The sequence below is a fragment of the Gymnodraco acuticeps genome, unplaced genomic scaffold (genome assembly GCF_902827175.1).
Source record: "Gymnodraco acuticeps unplaced genomic scaffold, fGymAcu1.1, whole genome shotgun sequence".
NCBI classification, from domain to species: Eukaryota; Metazoa; Chordata; class Actinopteri; order Perciformes; family Bathydraconidae; genus Gymnodraco; species Gymnodraco acuticeps.
The window spans coordinates 154369-177195 of NW_022992101.1; the positions used below are offsets into that span (position 1 = coordinate 154369).

At 41.5% G+C, this 22827-nt stretch overlaps 1 protein-coding gene across 1 annotated transcript; it reads left to right on the top strand.

Annotated features, from left to right (window-relative positions):
• Positions 1 to 22815, top strand: dcxr (dicarbonyl/L-xylulose reductase). The gene is made up of 9 exons (XM_034202978.1): positions 1 to 89; positions 266 to 342; positions 7693 to 7790; positions 11618 to 11772; positions 17859 to 17901; positions 20415 to 20514; positions 20898 to 20962; positions 21264 to 21381; positions 22618 to 22815. The coding sequence occupies exons 2-9, from the start codon at positions 291 to 293 to the stop codon at positions 22719 to 22721; spliced, it is 735 nt and encodes a 244-aa protein (XP_034058869.1). The 5' UTR covers positions 1 to 89; positions 266 to 290; the 3' UTR covers positions 22722 to 22815.
• The last annotated feature ends 12 nt before the right edge of the window (positions 22816 to 22827 follow it).

Sequence of the window (22827 nt, forward strand, 5' to 3'; positions counted from 1 at the left end):
CTTTAGGATCCGCCTCCTTGCCGTGAGCAGCGGCAGCTTCCTGCAGCCTGGCTGCAGTCGGACACAGAGCCCCACCTGTCGCAGCGCCGGTGAGTACCTCCGTTGTTTCTAACCTCAACACACACGTTATCAAAGATCAGGAAGCAGGGAATGCGTGTGGCTGATTTAGTTGTAACATAAAGGAAGTTGCAGAAAAGTTCGATCCGTCCTGAGTACACATGAAGTCACGTGACTCTTCAGTCTGTAATGTGTGTTTCCACTGCAGCTGATCTCGGAGGACTTCACCCACCATGGACATCTCCTTTGCGGGCAAACGAGCTTTAGTGACCGGAGCAGGAAAAGGTGAACACAACAATACTAGGCTGCACACAATACACAACAAACAAGACACATAAGACGTTTACAGTGCGTGCAGTGACACCAGCAGGCTGATTTAAGCATCACTTTATGGTATGCTGTTTTCATATTTACTCCATATACTTCATATGAGAGCAGGTTGCTACACTAGTTAGCTCTTTGTTAGCACTAGTTAGACATCTGGTCACATTAGTTTGGCATTATGTCGAGTTAGTCACTCGTTTTTTAGCAAACAGTGGAACTATTTTCCGACTAAGTTTCTTACAAGTAGCACCAAAATCCAGACTGGTCAGCTTGTTGACACTAGTGGCCCTCTGGACTGAACTAGAAGCAGTGTGGGACATGAGGAAATCATATTTACTTCGAACTTGAGAGCCAATGGGAAGCCCAGGGCCGGCCCTAGACTTTTGGGGGCCCTAAGCGAGCTTTGGCTTGGGGGCCCCCCTCACTCTAGCGCGTTCTCACTACACACAACACGGAACCAACTTTTGTCTTATGATGTTAGCACAAGAACACATATTGTATAAATAAGCATGTAAACACCGTGGGGGGCATGCTCCCCCGGGAAGATTTTTTTTAAATATTGAAGTTAAAAGCATCAATCTGGTGCACAGAGCAAAATTAATTATGGATACATCTGGATACATCTCTCAACACCCAATTTAGCAAAAAACAGAACTGTAAACAGATTTTTCTTTATGGATATTTTACAAATCACTTAAACTGTATTCTTGTTTTGTCATAGTATTTCATAACTGTTTTTCATTTATTCACTCTGGCTGTCCATCTCATAATGTTCACATAGAAACTATCTGTCAATAGGAATATCATTCAGAAGAATTATAATTTCATGCAAAAATCTGTCACAAAAAGAGGTTGCACATTTAAACTCAGGTGTTGTTATGGCAACGTCAGTGGCCAAACAGCCACATTTACTGCTGCAAATACGTTCAAACATGCTGTCCACACGTAAAGCAGTGACAACTATGACACCATTTCAGCTGACTTTTTCTCAGAAATACTGTCACATAACATCCATATATTTCAGTGCTAGGTTGATGCTTAGCTAAGCTAACTATGAAACCATAGACTGTATATATAAATGGACGTAGGGTCCGTGACATCACCCATAGCATTCTGCAGAGTTGCCGAGAAGCCCTTAGTAGGCGGAGTCGGCCACTCGACAGTGACGTCAGAGTTCAACTCCCGCCTGCTCCAAATAAGGGCAAAGAGGCGGAGCCGAGGCGGGACCTGCTGCCACCGAGCTGGAAGTTCCAGAGCTAGCTGAAGCTACCAAGCTAAGCTAACATGCTCCCCTTCTGCACACTGCCGTCACATTTTACGTTTCTAAGGTAAGCGGACATGAAACTATTCAGCAAAACTATAAATAATAATCTAAGTTATTGAGTTTTTAGCATAATACTTCAGAATCTTAAAATCCCTTAGCGTTGGTATGCAATTGTGCTAAATTCAACACTGGAATCAAGCAAATATTAATATGTTTGAATGACATTAGTTATTTATATTTTGATATCACTTAACTATACGTTTAATACATTTAAGTCAAGCTAAGGTACATGTGATGGTAGCTAGTTAGTGCTCTTACCTGAGGCATCCTCCAAACAGCATAATAACCAGACTGTATCATTAAAACTAAGTACCAGTTCTAGATCCTTGACTTTAGACAAACAATTCAAAAGACAACATGTATTTAAAGACCAATCTTTATTTGAATGTGCCTCTTAACCTGATATATTAGTTATACAGTAATAGTATTGACAATCTAAAATAACTGAGCAACTCAACAGTCAACTTTATATTTCTTATTGTCTAAAGCATTTATTATTTTCATTTTTCCCCTCTCATATTCAGTGTGGACGGATTGAGACAGCATGGTGTCTAGAGAGCTGCAGAGACTTCAGGGAGAAACCTCCGTGTGATGGACGTCCTGTCTGTTGGTTTGGAGAGGACTGAGGGTCTTTCCTCAGCGAGAAGGACCAGGCCTGATGGAGGAGCCCATGTTGGGTATAGCTGATACCAACTGCACAGGCCTAGTCTGTCACTTTATTTGATTAAATGTGTTTACTTATACATTTAATAGGTTTACACCTTCTGTCCATATGTGCTTTTTATTTAAAACATTTGATTAACTTTTGGTTCACATTTCAATAAATTGTATTTGTATTTGCTCTCCTTTCGTCCATTATTCTTACTGAAAATGTTAGATTACACATTCACATCTGACTGAAGATTGGCCCCATTTATTTGTAACATTGCAAACTCTGCGGTACAAGGCACAAGTGATGTGAAGCTCATAAAGCAAGGCAAATATAAATAATCAGCGGATGGAGAGTAGATGTGGAAATAGCTGCATTCGATCAGCTGACTGTGTTTTCACAATACAAGTAGTTTCTTAGTGAATGTCCTGTACTGGTCTTAAAATCTCATAACATCAGCTTTTAATGTTCCTCTTGAATGTTCTTCTTGACCCTCAGAGAAGGAGAACATGTTGTGTCTTTCAGGCATGTCCTTTCCTAACAAAAATTACAGGAAACATAAAACATATTATTGCAGAACAAGTGTGTTATTTATGAACGTGGTGTGTTTGTGTGTTTGGGGCTGTAGATATAATTATTTTGTAATTGTAATGTTTTTTTTTATTTCAACAGTGAGCTACAAAGACAATCAGATTATGAATGAACATTATGAAGTTCATCAACATTGAAATATATGCTATTATCAATTTAACTGTTATCAAAACGTAGTGCAACTGTAGAAGCTTGCTCTGTTGTCTCACTGAAAGAATTACTTTTACCACGTTTTTACAGACAATATTGAGAGATAAATAGTACAGAGTTCCCGTTAGCCTGTAATTACCGGACTACGACCCGTAAAATATGCTGAAGACCGGCAAATCTAAATCTCTCCGGTCAAAATAATTTCCCCTTAGCGCAATACCGCATCAGTTGCGCAACTTGCGCCACTTATGTGACAGACAAAAGAGTATGTGACAGACAAGAATAGTCAATTCTAATGTCGAACACTTAATGTGGAGAAAGAGATGTCCTGTATGGGTTGATTGTGCGTTGATCTGTTGGTAATGCCTCTGGGTTCCGGTGGGCATGTAAACAAATGCATAGCGTTACTTTGCGGCCTCACCCGGTTGCATAGCGACGCTTATTGTTTAGGTGTCTTTTAATAAGCAGGTAGTCCTATCATTAGCTAGAACTAGCTGGATCTGATCGATACGGACATAAACGCGACGAGTAAAGTCTAATCTGACGGGAGAGAGAGATCAGCTGCTGCTGACGAGTTGACACGCAGCTCTGCATAATCACATGCAGCGGTGAGCGGAACAAAACGCACACTTCAGGTTAGAATATCACACGTAGCTATTTTAATTACCTCTCAAACTACCTAAACTAGTTATAGATATGTTTAGTTTTACTGTCGGGTCACTCATTACTGGATCCGCGAGCTGCATGATACTAACGGGCTGTCAGGAGAGGGAGAGAGCACTCCGTTTATTATGTTATTGTAAATTACTGTACACATTTGAAGAGTTAATCTACTATAATTAGTTTGTTTAATATCGAATCATAACAATTTGTTTTAAAGCTCAATAAATAACAAAGAAGACCTTTGACCGGCACTTTTCAAATTTTGTCTGGAAGATTTCAACTTTAACGCAGTAGCGTGGCGTGGGGAAAAAATTAGGGGAAGCCAATAATACGTCCTTTCTTTTGGGTCGGGGGTGTGGTGGTCAATGCAATAACGTAACCAGATGAGTGATTACAGCACCCGGTATCATTTTACACACATTTGTATCATACAGATGCAGGACTTACACACACCTGTTATCTAACCCAGGGGTTCCCAACCTTTATTGTGCCAAGGACCGGCAGATACATTTAAAAAAAATCGCGGACCGGTTGTCAATTTTAACTGATTTTAATATTTACTCTCCAGCAGGTAGCAACAGAGGCTAATTGTATGTAACAGCCTGAACAAATACTAGAACAATATTAACAACGTTTAAAAAAGAACCGGTATCGTTTTTCGGAAAAACGGAAAACCAAAAAACCGACGTTATTCAGTTTGTATGATTTACGGATAATCCAGTGATGGGAAAACGAGGAGAAGGCGCATTATGAAGGAGGTGTGTGTGACACTGGCCTTTGTTTTCAGAAGATATAATGATAGTGACGTTCGTTCCGGTGCACGTCCGACAGCATTTAGCACTACATCGAGATTAAGATTAAACTAATTTATTTTTGGAACACCCGCATATAGGCTACCTATGGAGTTAGCCAGATGTGTGTACATTACTGTTCATGGTCATTTGAAAACAAATGCCGGTGTCGGACAGACACAAACACAGAGCTGAGCAGAGCACACACACACATCATGCGCCTTGGTGACTGGACATCTCCTTCATAAAACTAATAAAAGGGGGAGTAATCGTGCAGTTCGATGTGTGTAGAGATGTGTGTGGTTAACACGTAGCAGCCTGCAGTCACTCGCTGTTCTGATGAAGGTAAACACAGCGAAGGCGGTGCGTAAAAAGGCACAGCTCTCGGCGCGCTGGTGCTGCACTTCTCAGAAGCGGAGTTACACGTCCCGCTGCCTCCTGATGCTGCCTGCAGCCATTTCATGAAGTGAAGGAGGTTTTCCTTCTATAAAACAGCTGCGGGCAGCAGATACCGTGAGAGTCCCGGACATGAATTCATAGATCAAGGCAGACTGGTTTACTCTCCTGTTTTGCCAATCCGGTGCTTAAACAAAGGCAAGGCAAGTTTATTTATATAGCACTTTTCAACACAAGGCAATTCAAAGTGCTTTACAAAAAAATGAAAGACATTAAGAAAATGGCATTTAAAATCAGTCATTAAAAAGAAAAGCTATAAAATAAACATATAGCTCTACACTCCTGGCCGACATGTCCTTAAAATGAAGTCCGAGTTTGAAATATATCTCAAATAATGTATGCACTGCCATTTCCCCACATAAACATAACAGTCTGCAATTAAACGGTTGTCTCCTATGCGCTCCTCTTCCTACTTGGCGCACCGGTAACTTTCTCGTGCACACAAGAGGCTGAGACCAGGCTGAGCCGCCGAATCCCTCGGAACATGATAAAAGCCATTTTCAACGGTTATCTGGTGAAAGATTAATTATGGCTACTGGAGGAAATAATATGACTGGTAGCCTATAGGTGCGAACATTAAACACTTTTTGAAAAAAATATTTTTATATATTTAGAATTCTGCAAATATTACGATAAACTCACAGCTATTTCGCGGCCCGGCAGTAACACCTCCGCGGCCCGGTACCGGTCCGCGGACCGGGGGTTGGGAACCCCTGATCTAACCGACAGGTCCGCACGCACTCTCCAGACAAAACTCTAATAAGCATTCATTCACAAACTAAATCAGGAGACCTTTAACGTCTTACGTCCGATTCGCTCCTTTTTTCCTCTCTGTACACAGCTCCAGTTTTGGCATTGGCCTGTCATCAGATTGTATTTGTTGTTGCTGCTGTAGCGGAAGTTTAGTACAATTATTTTTGATTAAATACTCCAAGTCTCCACCCTCCATAATTGCACTTGCTTCAGTTGCTTGCTACTTTCTAACGGCGGTGAGAGTGGACGCTATCTATCTTATATCGATTAGATTTATGATTCGAAAATTATAAAAGTAGGGTAGACGTGTGGATATTATCCGACTGAACAAAACGTGCATTTATCAAACAGGTTTGTTTTCCACTGACCTTATTTCGAGCTATTTTCCAAAATCCTATGGAGAAATCCCATTGCTTTTTTGTCGAGGGAAACCGAGCGCAGCTTACTTCCGGGTTTTAGGATGCGTCACTGCAACATTAAATTGATGCGATTTGATTGGATTGTGAGGCAAGGGAAGCCAGCCGCCTCTGACTTTGGAAGTTGTATTACCAATGCTTACTGTTTATTTGATACCCAATTGGTAAATTGCTATTTTAAATACAATTAAATCAAGTTATTTTGGTAAAACTAATGAAAAATTTAACAACAAAAAAAAATAAATATATATATATTTTTTAATGTTTTCAAATATTATTTTGTAGAATATCTTAGGCCCTCACAGAGGGCCTATAGGGCCCTGACGGCTCACCACTGTAATTGAACTAGTGTAAATACAATAGTGAGCATTTTGGCTTTCACTAGTTCATCTAGTCAACACTTTTGGCCTTGCTAGTTAACCAGCAATGTTAAAAGACACCAAAAGTAGTGTGAGGTTAGTGACGAGTACGAATGTCACTAGTTCAACTACATTACATTGCATTTGGCTGACGCTTATATCCAAAGCGTCTTACAATAAGTGCAATAAACCATGAGGATTCAAACTCAGAACAACAAGGAAAGTGCTGACACATTCACTAGTTAAACTCTGTTCTACTTTATTAACTATTACTACTAGAACTGTTTTAGCCTCATTCGTTTTTAGTGAGGTAAAAAGGGCTAAACATGTTAAGTAGTTTACATTTTGCATAACTAGTTGACATGTTTTAGAAAGTGTGTTAAACTAGTCAATTAGTCAAATCAGGACACTCCCTCTAGTTTACTAATGAACTCTACTGCCTCCACTCATACAACGAATGGAGGCAAATGCTGTTATGCTTAATCAGGTTGACTTATTTCTGCATGTTGCTTGCACCATTGTGTCTCCTGTATCATTCTCTTGCACTATTTTATTTGTATTTCTTTTGCACACTTTCTTTTGTTAATGGGCTTTGTTTCTAATGTTTTAAAAGTGAAAACAAAACGTATTTTGGAAAAATCCAAAGGTTTTGAAACTTTTGAAATGTGTCCGTCCAACCCCAAGCAGTCATATTTAAAGCCTTACTAAATTGAACTTGCCACTCAATTTCAACTTTCAATGCCTGATAGTTTGCCCTCCATCCTTTTTGTTAAAAAAAGACATTTAAAACTCTATAATTGAGATCACATGTGAACCTCAGATCTGATGAAGGCGTGTGAAGAATTTGCACATTGTCTGAGAGAGAAAATGGAATATAACAATGCTTTGTTTGAAGTGTGTGTGTGTGTGTGTGTGTGTGTGTGTGTGTGTGTGTGTGTGTGTGTGTGTGTGTGTGTGTGTGTGTGTGTGTGTGTGTGTGTGTGTGTGTGTGTGTGTGTGTGTGTGTGTGTGTGTGTGTGTGTGTGTGTGTGTGTGTGTGTGTGTGTGTGTGTGTGTGTGTGTGTGTGTGTGTGTGTGTGTGTGTGTGTGTGTGTGTGTGTGTGTGTGTCACAGCTCCTCTCTGTAATCACCCTTTGTGTTTCTGGATGTTTTGTCTCAGGGATCGGCAGGGCCACGGCTCTGGCTCTGGCACGCTGCGGGGCAAAGGTCACCGCGGTCACACGCTCACAGGCCGACCTCCACAGCCTGCTGCAGGAGGTACACCTTCTCTCACTGAGGAATATACCAGTTAAAACACTGTGCAATGACATCATCACAATGTGGCATTTCATTTGGGTTTCATCATCTAAAACAGACTTTGGCTGTCGTTAGGCACCATCATGTTTAGTTCAGAATGAATCTATAATTATTGCTGTGCAATAGCATTCCACTATAGTTCTTCAAATCTTTAATCATCTTCTTCTTATTAGTGTGAATGCTATTTATAGCATTGTTTTTGATATCTTTTACACTTTTTGAGATATTTAACTTAGTTTGGAGCTTGGTAAAGAGGCTTTCTTCAGATTTTAACATGAGTGTGTATTGAGCCGTTAAGTCTAGAGTGCTTTGATCTCAAAACAGAGTGGAGGACAGCTTGAAATTCGCCCAAAAAAACGTTTAAACTTGCCATAATTCCCAAACCCTACACTCCTGAGTAGTGCTGCGTACCGGTACGCCGAACCGGTACTGGACTTGTAAAAAGTTTCGGTTCAAGTCCGGTTAAAACCGGAACGTCGGGAACCGGTACTTGGACTCGCAAAAAAACTAGCACTTACGTATATTCTGGTGTCTGTGGTTATTTAAACATTCCCTGATAAACGTTATTCAGCGTCAATAAATGAGTGCTAATCCCAGTGTGCTCGGTGTACAACATCACATGTCATTTCACCTTCGATTCACGGTTTGAAAACGTAGCATTTTGCCACATGCTAATGCTAACCGGAAGTGAATAATTTTCTGAATAAAAGTATTAAGTTAATAGTGTGAACTTCCGGTTTTTTCAGAATAAAACTGATTTAAATTAAATAGTGTATTTAATTCAAAATTACGCCATATCAACATTGATTTTAATTTCTAACAGTATGTATGTACATCACTATGTATGTAGTATGTACTGTATAATGTACACATGTAGAGTTGTAGAAAATACATGGTGTACAGACAGTACAGTACACTCTGACTGTACAGTCACTACAGTGTAGCCTATACTGTATAGTAGATGTGTAACAGTGTAATGCGTATAGTCTACTCTACACTCTAACTTTCAGCAACGTTTTAGGGATTTAGGCTCAGTCAGCTCAGGGACTGTTTGGTTACTTTAGTTTGGTAAATGAAATACATGTTTGAACTTTGTAGTAGTTCACTGTAGTTGCTGTCATAAGTCATTTGTAGACTAAGTGGCAAAAAGTGTTTTTTTTACATTTGTACTTTGTAGAGAAATGTAGACACAAGTTGGAAGGGAGCACAATAAACCTGATGAGTTTGAATTTGAGTTGATTATGAGTTAATTTTCAATTGATAATTAGCTCACAATAAGTTCACTTTAGTTACTCACACAACTTGACACAAGCCATGCGTTCAGGTCCGGACTTATAAGTCCGGACCTGAACCTGAACCTCTGGACTTGAGTCCGGACCTGAACCTGAATGTGAGTCCAGGTACGCAGCACTGCTCCTGAGCAGGTACGGTTCTACGGGGGTGCATAAGGGTGCATTGCACCCTCAGTTGAGTCGTTTTGCACCCTCATTTGAAAAATGAAAAGTGAAACAGATGACATATATAATAACAATAATAGTAATAATAATAATAATAAGAAGAAGAATATAGTTGAAATAAAATAAATTGTAATTGTGGTTAAATAACATTGTCTGCTGCATTTATTTGGTCAATTTAAACGGTAAGTAACGTTATTATGTCAGGTGCGCGTGACCTGTGCCGCTGCGCGTGACCTGTGCCGCTTGACCCAAACACCGCCACCCCTCGGCGGCCCGCAAGTGCCAGAGGTCCTTGGCAAAACAGAGCCTGCCCAGGTATATTTAAAAAGGTACCCAACTCGCCTGGACAGTGGGGTAAGGCGCTCATTTTGCAGCTCATGGTTTCAAAACAGAGATTGGCTGGAATATTCATGTAAAAAAGATGCCATCTTCCGCTATGCATGTAGACATTTCGGTTCAAGTAAGTCATATGCCTTCACCACAACTGGCGCCATGCTCTTGTACGTGATCAGGGACTGGGAAGGCATGAATCAAGCAAAGAGCACATAGATCCATAGATCTCTTCATGTTGCTCTCAAAGTGCACCAGATTGATGCTTTTAACTTCAATATTTAAAAAAAAAATCTTCCCGTGGGAGCATGCCCCCGGACCCCCCTAGAGTGGGTGAGGAAAATGCACAAAACGCACACTTCAGACGCTCAGGGTCCTTGACATACTTCACGCGTTGACATTTTACCAAAAGCAGCTACCGTTTTTAAACTATAGTTAGAAATGTAAGAGGTTTATTTCTCATTCAGAACAATGGAAAGGCTCTCCTTTCACAGCACACTTTCTCCATGGAAACCTTTGATCTCTGGGCTCACATACAGGTGTTGTAAATGTGATAGCTAATACGGTTCTTCAACAAAACATTCAAATGTAAGAGGTTTATCTCTCATTCAGATCAATGGAAAGGCTCTCCTCTCACAGATCACTGCACATCACCATGGAAACCTTTGATCTCTGCACACAGATGTTTGATAACGTCGTCACCATGGACACCTTTGATCTCTGGGCTCACACACAGGTGTTATGATTAGGTGTTATCAGGGCCATCCCTCCCTACAGGAAGATCACGCAGACTGCGTGGGGCCTCACCTTTTGGAGGGAGCCTCATCTTGCGGAGGGAGCCTCAACTGAGCTTATCAGTTAGTGTGGCGCGGCACGGTTTTGTCGCTGCGAGGCTCCACTAGCCCGTCCCCCGTCCCCCCTACCCGTCGACTCTCGCGATTCGCGAAACAGAGGGCCTCATCATATAACTTTGCGTTGGGCCTCAAATTGGCCAGGGACGGCCCTGGGTGTTATGATTAGGTGCTCTGCACAGAAACAAACAATGACAAGCAGACTGTCTCAGCCTATTCTTTTCTGTCTGATGGAGACTTCATACTGACTTCAACATGTTCCACATATTTTATACATTATTGGTGACGTATGGGTTTAGTCGAAAAGTTTGCAGTTAAAATATTCTGCTGCTTTTCAAAGCGTTTTTACTTTCTTTTCTCTTCTTAATAAATATTCATTCACTACTACTTAAATTTAATATCTAACTCCTTCAGCCTACTTTCAGCTATAAACCATTAAACTATTAACTTATTCAGCTATTTCAGGACATTGAGGCTATACATTTAGTTGTTTATACCTTTTTAAACCTTTTCTTTTAAATATTAAGCTTCTTCACTATTTTTCCTACTCTTCCAGTTTAACATTTCACTTTCAAGTTTTCAACAAAGTCATTGCAATGCATTTGAGCTGTAACAATTTGATTCAAATCATTTCACTTTTCTGCATTTCTCCGCTAAGTTCAGCAACACACTTTTTGTAGCTTAAAGCAGCTACCGAGACCATTCAACTAATAAAATATTCAGCTTTTTCTGCATTTTCAGCTAAATTCAGCAACAAATGTACACAGTTTACAGCATTCGCACGCATTTTCAGCATTTTCTAGTTATTGTTACTTTCATTATTATAATTAAAGATGTTATCTATTGACAAAGCTCACTAGCTGTACTGGACATATTCAGTATACAGTGTATTACTGCACAAAAGGAGAGTACTTTCTTGTGAAAACATCTGAAGCGATTTTAATCATTACAAAGTGATTATCACAGTAAACTGCTTGTGAGTCAGTATATGCAAAATCCCCTCCAAAAAAGAATGTATAGTTAGTGCAGGATTGATAATTTTGTATACGCTGTTCATAATTGTATGGATCAATACTAGCTGTTCCCCTCCTCCTTCTCCTCCTTCTCTCTCTGCTCTGCACCATCCTCTCTGCTGTGCCCCCCCCCTCAGTGTGCCTCCATCACCCCAGTATGTGTGGACCTGGCAGACTGGGGGGCCACGGAGGCGGCCCTGCAGGACGTGGGCCCCATCGACCTGCTGGTGAACAACGCAGCCTTTGCCACTCTGCAGCCGTTTCTGGAGGTCACACCAGACAAGTTCGACCAGTGAGAACATTTACAAGATACTTTAAAGTGACAGTTCACCCCAAAACAAAAAGTATATATGTTTTCCTGGTCCTCGCAGTGCTATTTATGAATTTAGATTGTTTTGAGTTACCACTGATAGAGATGTCTGTCTTCTTCCAATTTAATATAACTAGATGACACCATGTATGTATCGCTCAAAGTGACAAAACCTATACCTGAACAACAGCAATGTCTCATTTAAGATATCGTGACCCTGTCATTCAGGATAAATGCACAGGATTGTGAGGAGTTTCATGGAGGAACCATTTCTGTAGGAGCCACATGTGAAGCCATTTCTGTGTTTGTTACGATACATGTTTTTTGAGTCACTATAGGTGGTGGGCGTGTCATTGGATTTGTGTGGTGACGTTTGTGCTTATATCCGGTTGCTTTTACCTGCGCATTTGGTAATAGATGGGGGAGTGAGCTAGAGAAGGACAATTTTTTGTTGACTTAATATTGCGGCAGTAATCTTAAACAAAGTGCCGCGAGGGACTAAACAAGAGAAAAAACACTGTGGACGCACAAAAACTCAGTCTTTCCAACACAGTATGCGTTTGACCTTTTATTTCCAAAGCAAAAATGCAATATTCCATATCCATATACGTATATCCTTGTATGCGTGCATGCGTGCGTGTAAGTCAACAAAAAGACTTGTACCACAGCGTGGATCTACGGAAATCGAGGATATATACGGAGATTCCTAGGATCGATCTGTGACGCTGTGGAATTAAAAGGAAACATTGAAACGCCGTGTTCGCCGCTGTATTGGAGAGCGGCTTAAGGAAACTTCAGCGTACTGCCGGGAGGATAAAGAAAGACTGACGGACAATCCACACAGCATCAGGAGCGAGCGGTATGTAACTTCTTCATTCATGCTGTGTAAATGTTTGTTAGAACACAGTGTGAATAAGTTACTGCTGCATGTCCATTGGGGACTGACTTGTTGCTTGCGTGTGTGGGTTTGTGCCGCTAGAGGTTGCTTATTATCGGCAGCCGTGATATATTGAGCGTTCGGCTGTGTGGATTGGAGCTTTTTTTTGGTGCATTCATTAAAACATTAAAGGGATGTCAATAAGTGGATCAACTTCAGATGTCAATGTGGCAAAAATGGATGAACAAAAGAGAGAGTCGATACTCACTGCCAAGGCTTTGGCAAATAAAATGGAAAAGCTCCAAAAGGAACGTCAATCAAAGGTTCACAAAATGAAAAGTGTGATTAAAACAATGAAGGATCTCATGCAAAGGGATGACAACGCCTCACAAATACAAACTCAACTTGAACATTTAATTCAACTGGTTAAAGAAACCACCCTGTTACACAAATCTGTAATTCCTCTTCTTCCTGCAGACGAACAGGAAAAACAAAATGTATGGTTTGCCAAGACACTGAAATACAATAATGGATTTATCGACGGCAATGGCTTTCTGAAACTGGGAGACAATCGAGCAGCACCATTGCACATGTTCCCTCAAATGAGATATCTGATGAACACCAGCAAAGTATGTCTCATGTTTCAAAACACTCTGGGAAAAATGTTGAAACTCCCGAAGCACAAGATGAAATAAAACCAAGCGACAGTGTTTCAAACATAGGAAGCATTGGGTCTTGCAAGCGGAGCTCTGCTGGAACCAGTGTTTCAACTACATCATCATGCATCAAAGCTGAGGCTGACATGGCCGCTCTCATGGCACGACAAATGTTATTAAAAGACAAGCATGCATTGGATGAACAAGAGGAAGAGATCAGGAAACAGAAGGAACAGCTCAGGAAACAGAAGGAAGAGCTCAGGAAACAGAGGGAGCAACTGGAAATGGAAGTGGAAATAGCCGCATCAAGAGCTAAAATGAATGTGCTAAGACGCTCTGGAAGGTCTCGTGCTGCAAGTAACACATCTGTGAGTCCCAATGGCATGCATTCTTATTTGGAAAGGGGACGAAAGGAAGCCACACTCAGTGCTGGAGCAAAAACATTTGTGCCTGACACAAACAGGCCTACAGGTGGCCAGTCTGATGCACAGTTTTCGCACAGAGAACATGAAGTAGAATATGGACATCTGCAACATCAAGCCACAAGAAGCTCAGAGGCCAATATACATCAAAGTTCAACACAATCACATCCACATTTACAGCACCAAAGCAATCACCCAGCAGCACTGGCACCAAGCAGCAGTGCTCAGAATCCTTTCATTAATGTCTAAGAAAGACAAAATGAAATAACATCCATGTTGGTTCAGCAACAGTCTATTTCTTTTCTGCCTAAAAGAGAAATTCAGATTTTTGATGGCTCTCCGTTTCAATACCAAGCATTCATAAGAGCTTTTGAGCACAGCATTGAGGAGAAGACTCACAACCCTAAAGACTGCCTGTATTTTCTCGAACAGTACACCAGGGGGCAGCCTTTGGAGCTTGTCAGAAGCTGTCAGCATATGGCCCATGACAGAGGATATGCCAAAGCAAAGGCTTTGCTACAGGAGCATTTTGGTAATGCACAGAAAATTGTTTCAGCTTACATGGAAAAGGCTCTTTCATGGCAGCCAATAAGAGTAGAAGATGTGCGAGCTCTGCAAGCTTACGGTCTCTTTCTGAGAGGATGCTGCAACGTCATGGAAGAGTTTGAATACATGTTGAACATGCCTAGCAATATGCTAGCCATCATAAAAAAGTTGCCCTACAAATATAGGGACAAATGGAGAACCCTGGCCTATGACTTACAGAAAAGGCAGGGCCGGAGAGCTACATTCATGGATATTGTTAACTTCATTGAAAGACAGGTGGATATTGTGAGCGATCCACTGTTTGGAGATATACAGGATACTCCACCAGCAGCCAACAAAGATGTGAGGAAAGCTAAGTTTGAACCTCGTTCAAGGATGAGGGGAAGCAGCTTTGCTACTACTATTACGACAGCGGAAAAGAAAGTGGAACCTGGAATAAGAATGAAGGAGAGAGGCTCACTAGATACAAGTGTTTGCCTGTTTTGTGGAGGTGGACATACACGGGATCTGTGTTTTCAACTGGAAAGAAAGGCTCATAGTGAGAAAATCGCTTTCTTGAGGGAACATGGTGTGTGTTTTGGATGCTTGTGTATTGGGCACATGAGTAAAGACTGCAGGAAACGCCTCTCGTGCAAAGTATGCAGTCTGAAGCACCCAAGCATACTTCCTATCTATCAGAAAGAGAAAGAAACTGACACAATGCAAGCTAAAGGAAAAGCTATAAGCAGTGCTCTGATCTCCGTTCAGTCCAGTGGTCTTACAGGGGCCGGTGAGCCAGATTGTACTCTCTCCATAGTGCCTATTCAAGTAAAGTCTAAGAAGGGACATGAAACAATCATAACATATGCCTTCCTGGATCCTGGGAGCTCAGCATCATTCTGCACGGAGCGGCTGATGAACAAACTGAATCTCAGGGGAAGAAGAACAGACATTCTCCTTCGGACAATGGGTCAGGAGAAAATAGTTGGAAGTCACATTGTTTCTGACCTGCATTTGGCTGGATTAGACAGCAGTCATTATTGTGAGCTGCCTGACACCTACACCCAGAAAACTATGCCAGTTCATCGAGGCAACATTCCTGGGCAGAAAGACCTTCAGAGATGGCCACACCTGAAACATGTAATGATTACTGAGATTGATTCAGATGTGGACCTGTTGATTGGGACTAATGTTCCTGAGGCACTGGAGTTATTCGGAGTGTAGACGGGGGCCCATATGCAGTCAAAACTATGCTGGGTTGGACTGTCAATGGACCTCTCAGAGGAGTAGTGCAATTACTTGTGGACAGCCAGATGTCACTGTCAATATGATATCTGTTGCAAACCTTGAAGATCTGTGGAAGCAGCAGCTAAAGGCTGATTTCCCTGAATGCAGTCAGGATGAGCAGATGGGACCGTCAAGCGAGGACTGTCACTTTATGGAGTACGTCACAAAGTCTGCTAAGTTGATGGATGGCCATTACTGTATTGGCTTACCTTTAAGGAAAAGGGATGTTAGCATGCCAAACAACAGGAGAGTAGCAGAACAATGTACACTGAGCCTCAAGAGAAGGTTTGATAAAGATGTTTCATTTCATGCTGATTACACCGCTTTCATGAATGACATCCTTTCAAAGGGCTATGCAGAAAAAGTGCCAGTTGTGGATCTGGAACGCAGTGACGGCAGGGTATGGTATATACCACACCATGGTGTATACCACCCAAAGAAGAAAAAGATCAGGGTCGTATTTGACTGTGCAGCTACATTCCAGGGAACATCGCTGAATGCGCAGCTCTTACAGGGACCAGATCTTACCAGCACACTGGTTGGAGTCATGACAAGATTCAGAAAGGAACCTGTTGTACTCATGGCAGACATTGAAGCCATGTTCCATCAGGTTCGAGTACCAGCTGAGGATTCGGATCTGTTGAGGTTTTTCTGGTGGCCAAATGGAGATCATCACCAGAACTTAGAAGAGCACAGAATGGTTGCACATCTGTTTGGAGCTACATCGTCGCCAAGTTGTGTTAGTTTTGCCCTTAGAAAGTGTGCAGAGGACCATCGGGAGCAGTTCAGTCCCAAAGTAATCAACACTGTCCTGCACAATTTCTATGTTGATGATTGTCTAACATCAGTGGTTTCAGAGGAGGAGGCAGTGGCACTCTATCATGACCTTTGTGCACTTTGTGTACATCTCACAAAGTGGATTAGCAACAGACGTATCGTGCTTGCTGCTATACCTTCGATGGAGAGAGCGAAATAAGTTAAGGATCTGGACTTGGATAATGACACACTCCCTGTGGAAAGAGCATTGGGCGTACAGTGGTGTGTTGAGTCAGATGTCTTTAAGTTCAAGATCATGATCAAGCACTAACCCCTAACCATCTTTTGCTGCTAAAAACCAAGCCATCTTTTCCACCTGGACTGTTTCATAAAGAAGACATATATGCTCGTCGAAAATGGAAACAAGTTCAGTACATCTCAGACTTGTTTTGGAAAAGATGGATTAAGGAGTATTTGCCTCTACTCCAGGAACGACAGAAGTGGTCAAATGTCAAGCGCCACTTCATACCAGGAGATATTGTGCTCATAGTCGATGACTCAGCACCTCGCAATTCATGGCTTACAGGAAGGATTGTACAAACCATTCCAGACAGAAGAGGACTTGTACGTCAGGTGCGAGTGAAGACAAAAACTAGCTATCTGGACAGGCCTATCACAAAGATCTGCCTTCTACAGGAAGCAGAAGAGCCGTGAGGAAATTAGTGAACTTCATAGACCTTGACATTGACGTTTTTTCCGACTTTTTATTAAGTGATAGTAAAGATCACTCCTTCATAGGCTAACAAACTATATATTTTTTATTTTATTTTCTATTTTTTGCCTAAAGAAGAAAAGGACACTTTAACAAAGGATGTTTTTATCCTTAAAAGTTTTTTCCTTGATTGTCTCCTACATCATTTTTCAGTTGTGTAATTAATTATTATGTTGATATAATTAGGGGCCGGAATGTAGGAGCCACATATGAAGCCATTTCTGTGTTTGTTACGATACATGTTTTTTGAGTCACTATAGGTGGTGGGCGTGTCATTGGATTTGTGTGGTGACGTTTGTGCTTATATCCGGTTGCTTTTACCTGCGCACTTTGTAATAGATGGGGGAGTGAGCTAGAGAAGGACAATTTTTGTTGACCGCACACACGCATGCACGCATACAAGGATATACGTATATGGATATGGAATATTGCATTTTTGCTTTGGAAATAAAAGGTCAAACGCATACTGTGTTGGAAAGACTGAGTTTTTGCGCATCCACAGTGTTTTTTCTCTTGTTTAGTCCCTCGCGGCACTTTGTTTAAGATTACTGCAATAATTTCCTTTCTACACTATCACCGTGCAGATGTTAGCATGCATCTACTCATGGAGAGAAGCTCATGCTCGTGACAGTGAGATGAAACTAACTCTAAGAGGAAAATATGCATTCATGCTTTGGTGCTGAACTGTGCCTTTAGTGATTTGCAACTAGGAAGCTGCAGACAGAGCACAGCCTGTTCTGTTCGTTCTGTTGTAAGGTGTCTTTCATCCCCAGGACCTTCGATGTGAACGTGAAAGCGGTGCTGCATGTCTCCCAGGTACAATAATACCTTAAATCCTCATCACTACACCTGCATGTCCCGCATTCTAGGCTCCTTTCTGTTCTTTTGTGCTCTCTACTAAGTACATGTTTTGCTGATCTTAACATTAATTGTTAACTTAGGTTTGTGTTTCGGGGAAAGTGCATGTTTTGGAAAGGCTGGCTCTAACAGCAGCACTTCACCAGGCAGGGATACTCTTAGTCATGAGATCAGTATGACCACTTTCTGCTGACTGTATGTGAAATGTCTAGAAGAGAACAGATTTAGCAGATTAATCATTGATTTTTAGCTATGAAAGTAATGTGTTGGACCAAGTTTCTACTTTTATAATTAAAACTGGTTCGGTTGAAGTAAGAACGATGTAATTTTTACAAGGTTGGAGAGTAGTTCCTTAGGTGAAATGTGAGAATTTCACCTTATCACGCTAATATCGGACCTGGCTGCTGATACACAGCTCGTATGCATATGAGTATATATACAGTGTATATACAGTGTGTGTGTATATACAGTGCGGCAAACAAGTATTTAGTCAGCCACCAATTGTGCAAGTTCTCCCACTTAAAAAGATGAGAGAGGCCTGTAATTTTCATCCTAGGTATACCTCAACTATGAGAGACAGAATGAGAAACAAAAATCCAGAAAATCACATTTTTAAAGAATTTATTTGCAAATTATGGTGGAAAATAAGTATTTGGTCAATAACAAAAGTTAATCTCAATACTTTGTTATATACCCTTTGTTGGCAATGACAGAGGTCAAACGTTTTCTGTAAGTCTTCACAAGGTTTTCACACACTGTTGCTGGTATTTTGGCCCATTCCTCCATGCAGATCTCCTCTAGAGCAGTGATGTTTTGGGGCTGTTGCTGGGCAACACAGACTTTCAACTCCCTCCAAAGATTTTCTATGGGGTTGAGATCTGGAGACTGGCTAGGCCACTCCAGGACCTTGAAATGCTTCTTACGAAGCCACTCCTTCGTTGCCCGGGCGGTGTGTTTGGGATCATTGTCATGCTGAAAGACTCAGCCACGTTTCATCTTCAATGCCCTTGCTGATGGAAGGAGGTTGTCACTCAAAATCTCACGATACATGGCCCCATTCATTCTTTCCTTTACACGGATCAGTGGTCCTGGTCCCTTTGCAGAAAACAGCCCCAAAGCATGATGTTTCCACCCCCATGTTTCACAGTAGGTATGGTGTTCTTTGGATGCAACTCAGCATTCTTTCTCTTCCAAACACGTCTAGTTGAGTTTTTACCAAAAAGTTCTATTTTGGTTTCATCTGACCCTATGACATTCTCTCAATCCTCTTCTGGATCATCTAAATGCTCTCTAGCAAACTTCAGACGGGCCTGGACATGTACTGGCTTAAGCAGGGGGACACGTCTGGCACTGCAGGATTTGAGTCCCTGGAGGCGTAGTGTGTTACTGATGGTAGCCTTTGTTACTTTGGTCCCAGCTCTCTGCAGGTCATTGACTAGGTCCCCCCGTGTGGTTCTGGGATTTTTGCTCACCGTTCTTGTGATCACTTTGACCCCACGGGGTGAGATCTTGCGTGGAGCCCCAGATGGAGGGAGATTATCAGTGGTCTTGTATGTCTTCCATTTTCTAATAATTGCTCCCACAGTTGATTTCTTCACACCAAGCTGCTTACCTATTGCAGATTCAGTCTTCCCAGCCTGGTGCAGGTCTACAATTGTGTTTCTGGTGTCCTTTGACAGCTCTTTGGTCTTGGCCATAGTGGAGTTTGGAGTGTGACTGTTTGAGGTTGTGGACAGGTGTCTTTTATACTGATAACGAGTTCAAACAGGTGCCATTAATACAGTTAACAAGTGGAGGACAGAGGAGGCTCTTAAAGAAGAAGTTACAGGTCTGTGAGAGCCAGAAATCTTGTTTGTTTGTAGGTGACCAAATACTTATTTTACCGAGGAATTTACCAATTAATTCATAAAAATCCTACAATGTGATTTCCTGGATTCTTTCCCCCCATTCTGTCTCTCATAGTTGAAGTGTACCTAGGATGAAAATTACATGCCTCTTTCATCTTTTTAAGTGGGAGAACTTGCACAATTGGTGGCTGACTAAATACTTGTTTGCCCCACTGTATATATATATATATATATATATATATATATATATATATATATATATATATATATATATACACACACTGAATGAACACATAGTGCATACGTTTTAGAATACATTTCTTCTTGAGTTTTATATGTATCAATTTACAAGGGGCAGTTTGTCACAATGGAACTCCTTATATTTGGCTTTAATATATTAATTGTTTTAAGCCGGAGAAATTGTAAACATTGCTTGCTATATGTAGTAGACAAATATGTGTAAAATGTGAGAGCCCTAACAACTCGGGGAGTAAGAGTTATAGCCCTTTTGGTCTCAACTACAATAAGTTTCCCTTTATAAAAAAACATCCACAGCATACTGTTTTATTCCCTTTGTGTTGGGATGTGTGCTCCAGTTGAAACAGAGTGTGTCTCTGTGGTCAGATGGTGGTCCGGGGTATGAGGGCCCGAGGGTCCGGAGGCTCCATCGTGAACGTGTCGAGCCAGGCGTCGCAACGCGCCCTCAGAGAGCACACCCTCTACTGTGAGTCCAGAGCTGTGGACCTGCAGGGGGCCGCTCGATAGAGGAAGAGTTCAGGTCTTAAATCCAAGTAGCTGATAGAGGCGTTCAGTACAGTTAGGATCAATTCTTTCATCTGGTCACTGATTGAATCAATAGCTTTCAGTAGTGGATAAACTGCTAAACATAATTCAGAATCAGATTAAGGCCAAGTAGGTTTACACAAGATGTTCTTTTGAAAAAAATGTGTACATATAAAATGAAAGATCTTTCTCTGTAAATGACCCTGCTATCCGCTACACATACAGGCATATGGTGTCAGTCCTGTGTTAACTTGTATAAGAAGAGGAAGGGGCTTCTGCAGGTCAGTAAACGTCCTGTTGTCTCTGTTTCCTGTCGTTGTCCAGGTGCCTCTAAAGCAGCTCTGGACATGCTGACTAAAGTGATGGCTCTGGAGCTGGGCCCCCACCAGGTCAACTCACACCAACACATCACTAGAATGTTTTTGAGTTCATTAGATGTATCATTCATGAAAGAAGCCCCTGTATGACATTTATTCTGCACTTGATGTGTGTGTAACTTATTTTATTCCTATGCTTCTCTTAAATTGTAAACAAGCCTTTCATAGTGTCTGTTTCATAATGACAGTCCAGTGACAGGTTACGGGTTATTAATGAAGAATATGAAATAAGTACGGTTAAATCCTTTTCATTTGTCTCTGGTGTTGATGATACGTTTTTAACGATGTTTCTGATTGAATGTGTTGTGTTCAGATCCGTGTGAACAGTGTGAACCCCACAGTGGTGATGACGGACATGGGGCGGCTGGGCTGGAGCGACCCAGAGAAATCCAAGACCATGATGTCCAGAATCCCCCTGGGCCGCTTCGCAGGTTAGAGACCAGCGGCTGGGTGTAAATGACAGCATGATTATACGATACACACTCAGATTCCCTACTTGAGTAAAAGTACTATATAACAGCCTTAAAATACAAGTAAAAGTCCTGAGTTCAAGATGTTGTTTTGGTAAAAGTACCAAAGTAGTATCAGCCAAATGTACTCATTGTGCAGAATGCCTTTTGTATAAGTGTTGTATCGTTATAACATATTAAATAATTCTGTTGTTATCATTAGAAAATACATATGAGTGTTAATGTATTCATTTGTCACTATGGAGCACATTTTGGAAAGTACTGAGTAAATTAGTAGTACATTAATTAATTATTGTTCAGAGGATTGAGTTTTGTAGTTTGTGTTCTTATTTTCTAATGCGTCTTAGTGTTAATATATCAGGCATTGTCATGTTGTGTAAACATTAGGGACAATGAGGGGAATAAGTCTACAATTATTTTGTATTCTCTCTCATCATAAATAAACAAAAGTAAATCGGAGCATGTTTGTATGTTAAGGACAGATCTGGAGTCAGGGCCTGCTCTGTCAAACGTTTAAAACACCTCCCTATCAAACAGACAGATACAACGTGTATCAGTACATTCAGTCTTTATGCTAAGCTAAGCTAACCCCATCTCAACCCCCAGCTTTGGACACATTCCATCTTCTCATCTCACTCTCAAAATGGAAGCAAAAAGGCATTTAAAAAATGATGGACTACTATTTGAAGTTGAGGTTATTCTCCTCTTTACAAAAGACACATGGGGGGGGGGGGGGGGCTCTTCCCAGAGGTCATACCAGGATACCAGGGTGGGAGGCTGATGGTCAATTCAGATTCAGGAATGTGGATTCAGCCTCCCCATTATATATAAGTGGAGCGAGAGCTGCATTCACATTCTTTGTGATGACGTGTAGCGTGTTCTCACTGATGGACTCAAAGACTGACCTGCACTATTCTGATTTTCATGAATGCAATTTAATCTAAAACAAATCTTATTGTCAGGTGCAATGATGCAGTGTATAGAGCACTGGGTTCATACATGTGGGCAGCTCAGTCTGTAGGGGCTTGTGTCCCTGCACGGACCAAACATATATACTGCTCCAGAGCACATTACCATAGCAACCCCTTCACTCTGACACCTCTCCATTAATGCATGTGGGCATTTGAACTGTACCTTTATTAACAGAGTGAAACCTGAATGTGTTCTCCTTCTCCTCCGTGTGTCCCCTGTGGTCAGAGGTGGATGACGTGGTGAACAGTATTCTGTTCCTGCTCAGTGATAAGAGCAGCATGACGAGCGGGGTCTCTCTGCCGGTGGACGGGGGCTTCCTGGCCTGCTGAGCCAGCACATCGGCCCCTCGCTCAGAGGAGGACAACAAGTATAGCTTTTAAATCATTTTGTTTAACAAATAAAATACAACCACCCTCAAACCTTTCTACTTCTTTG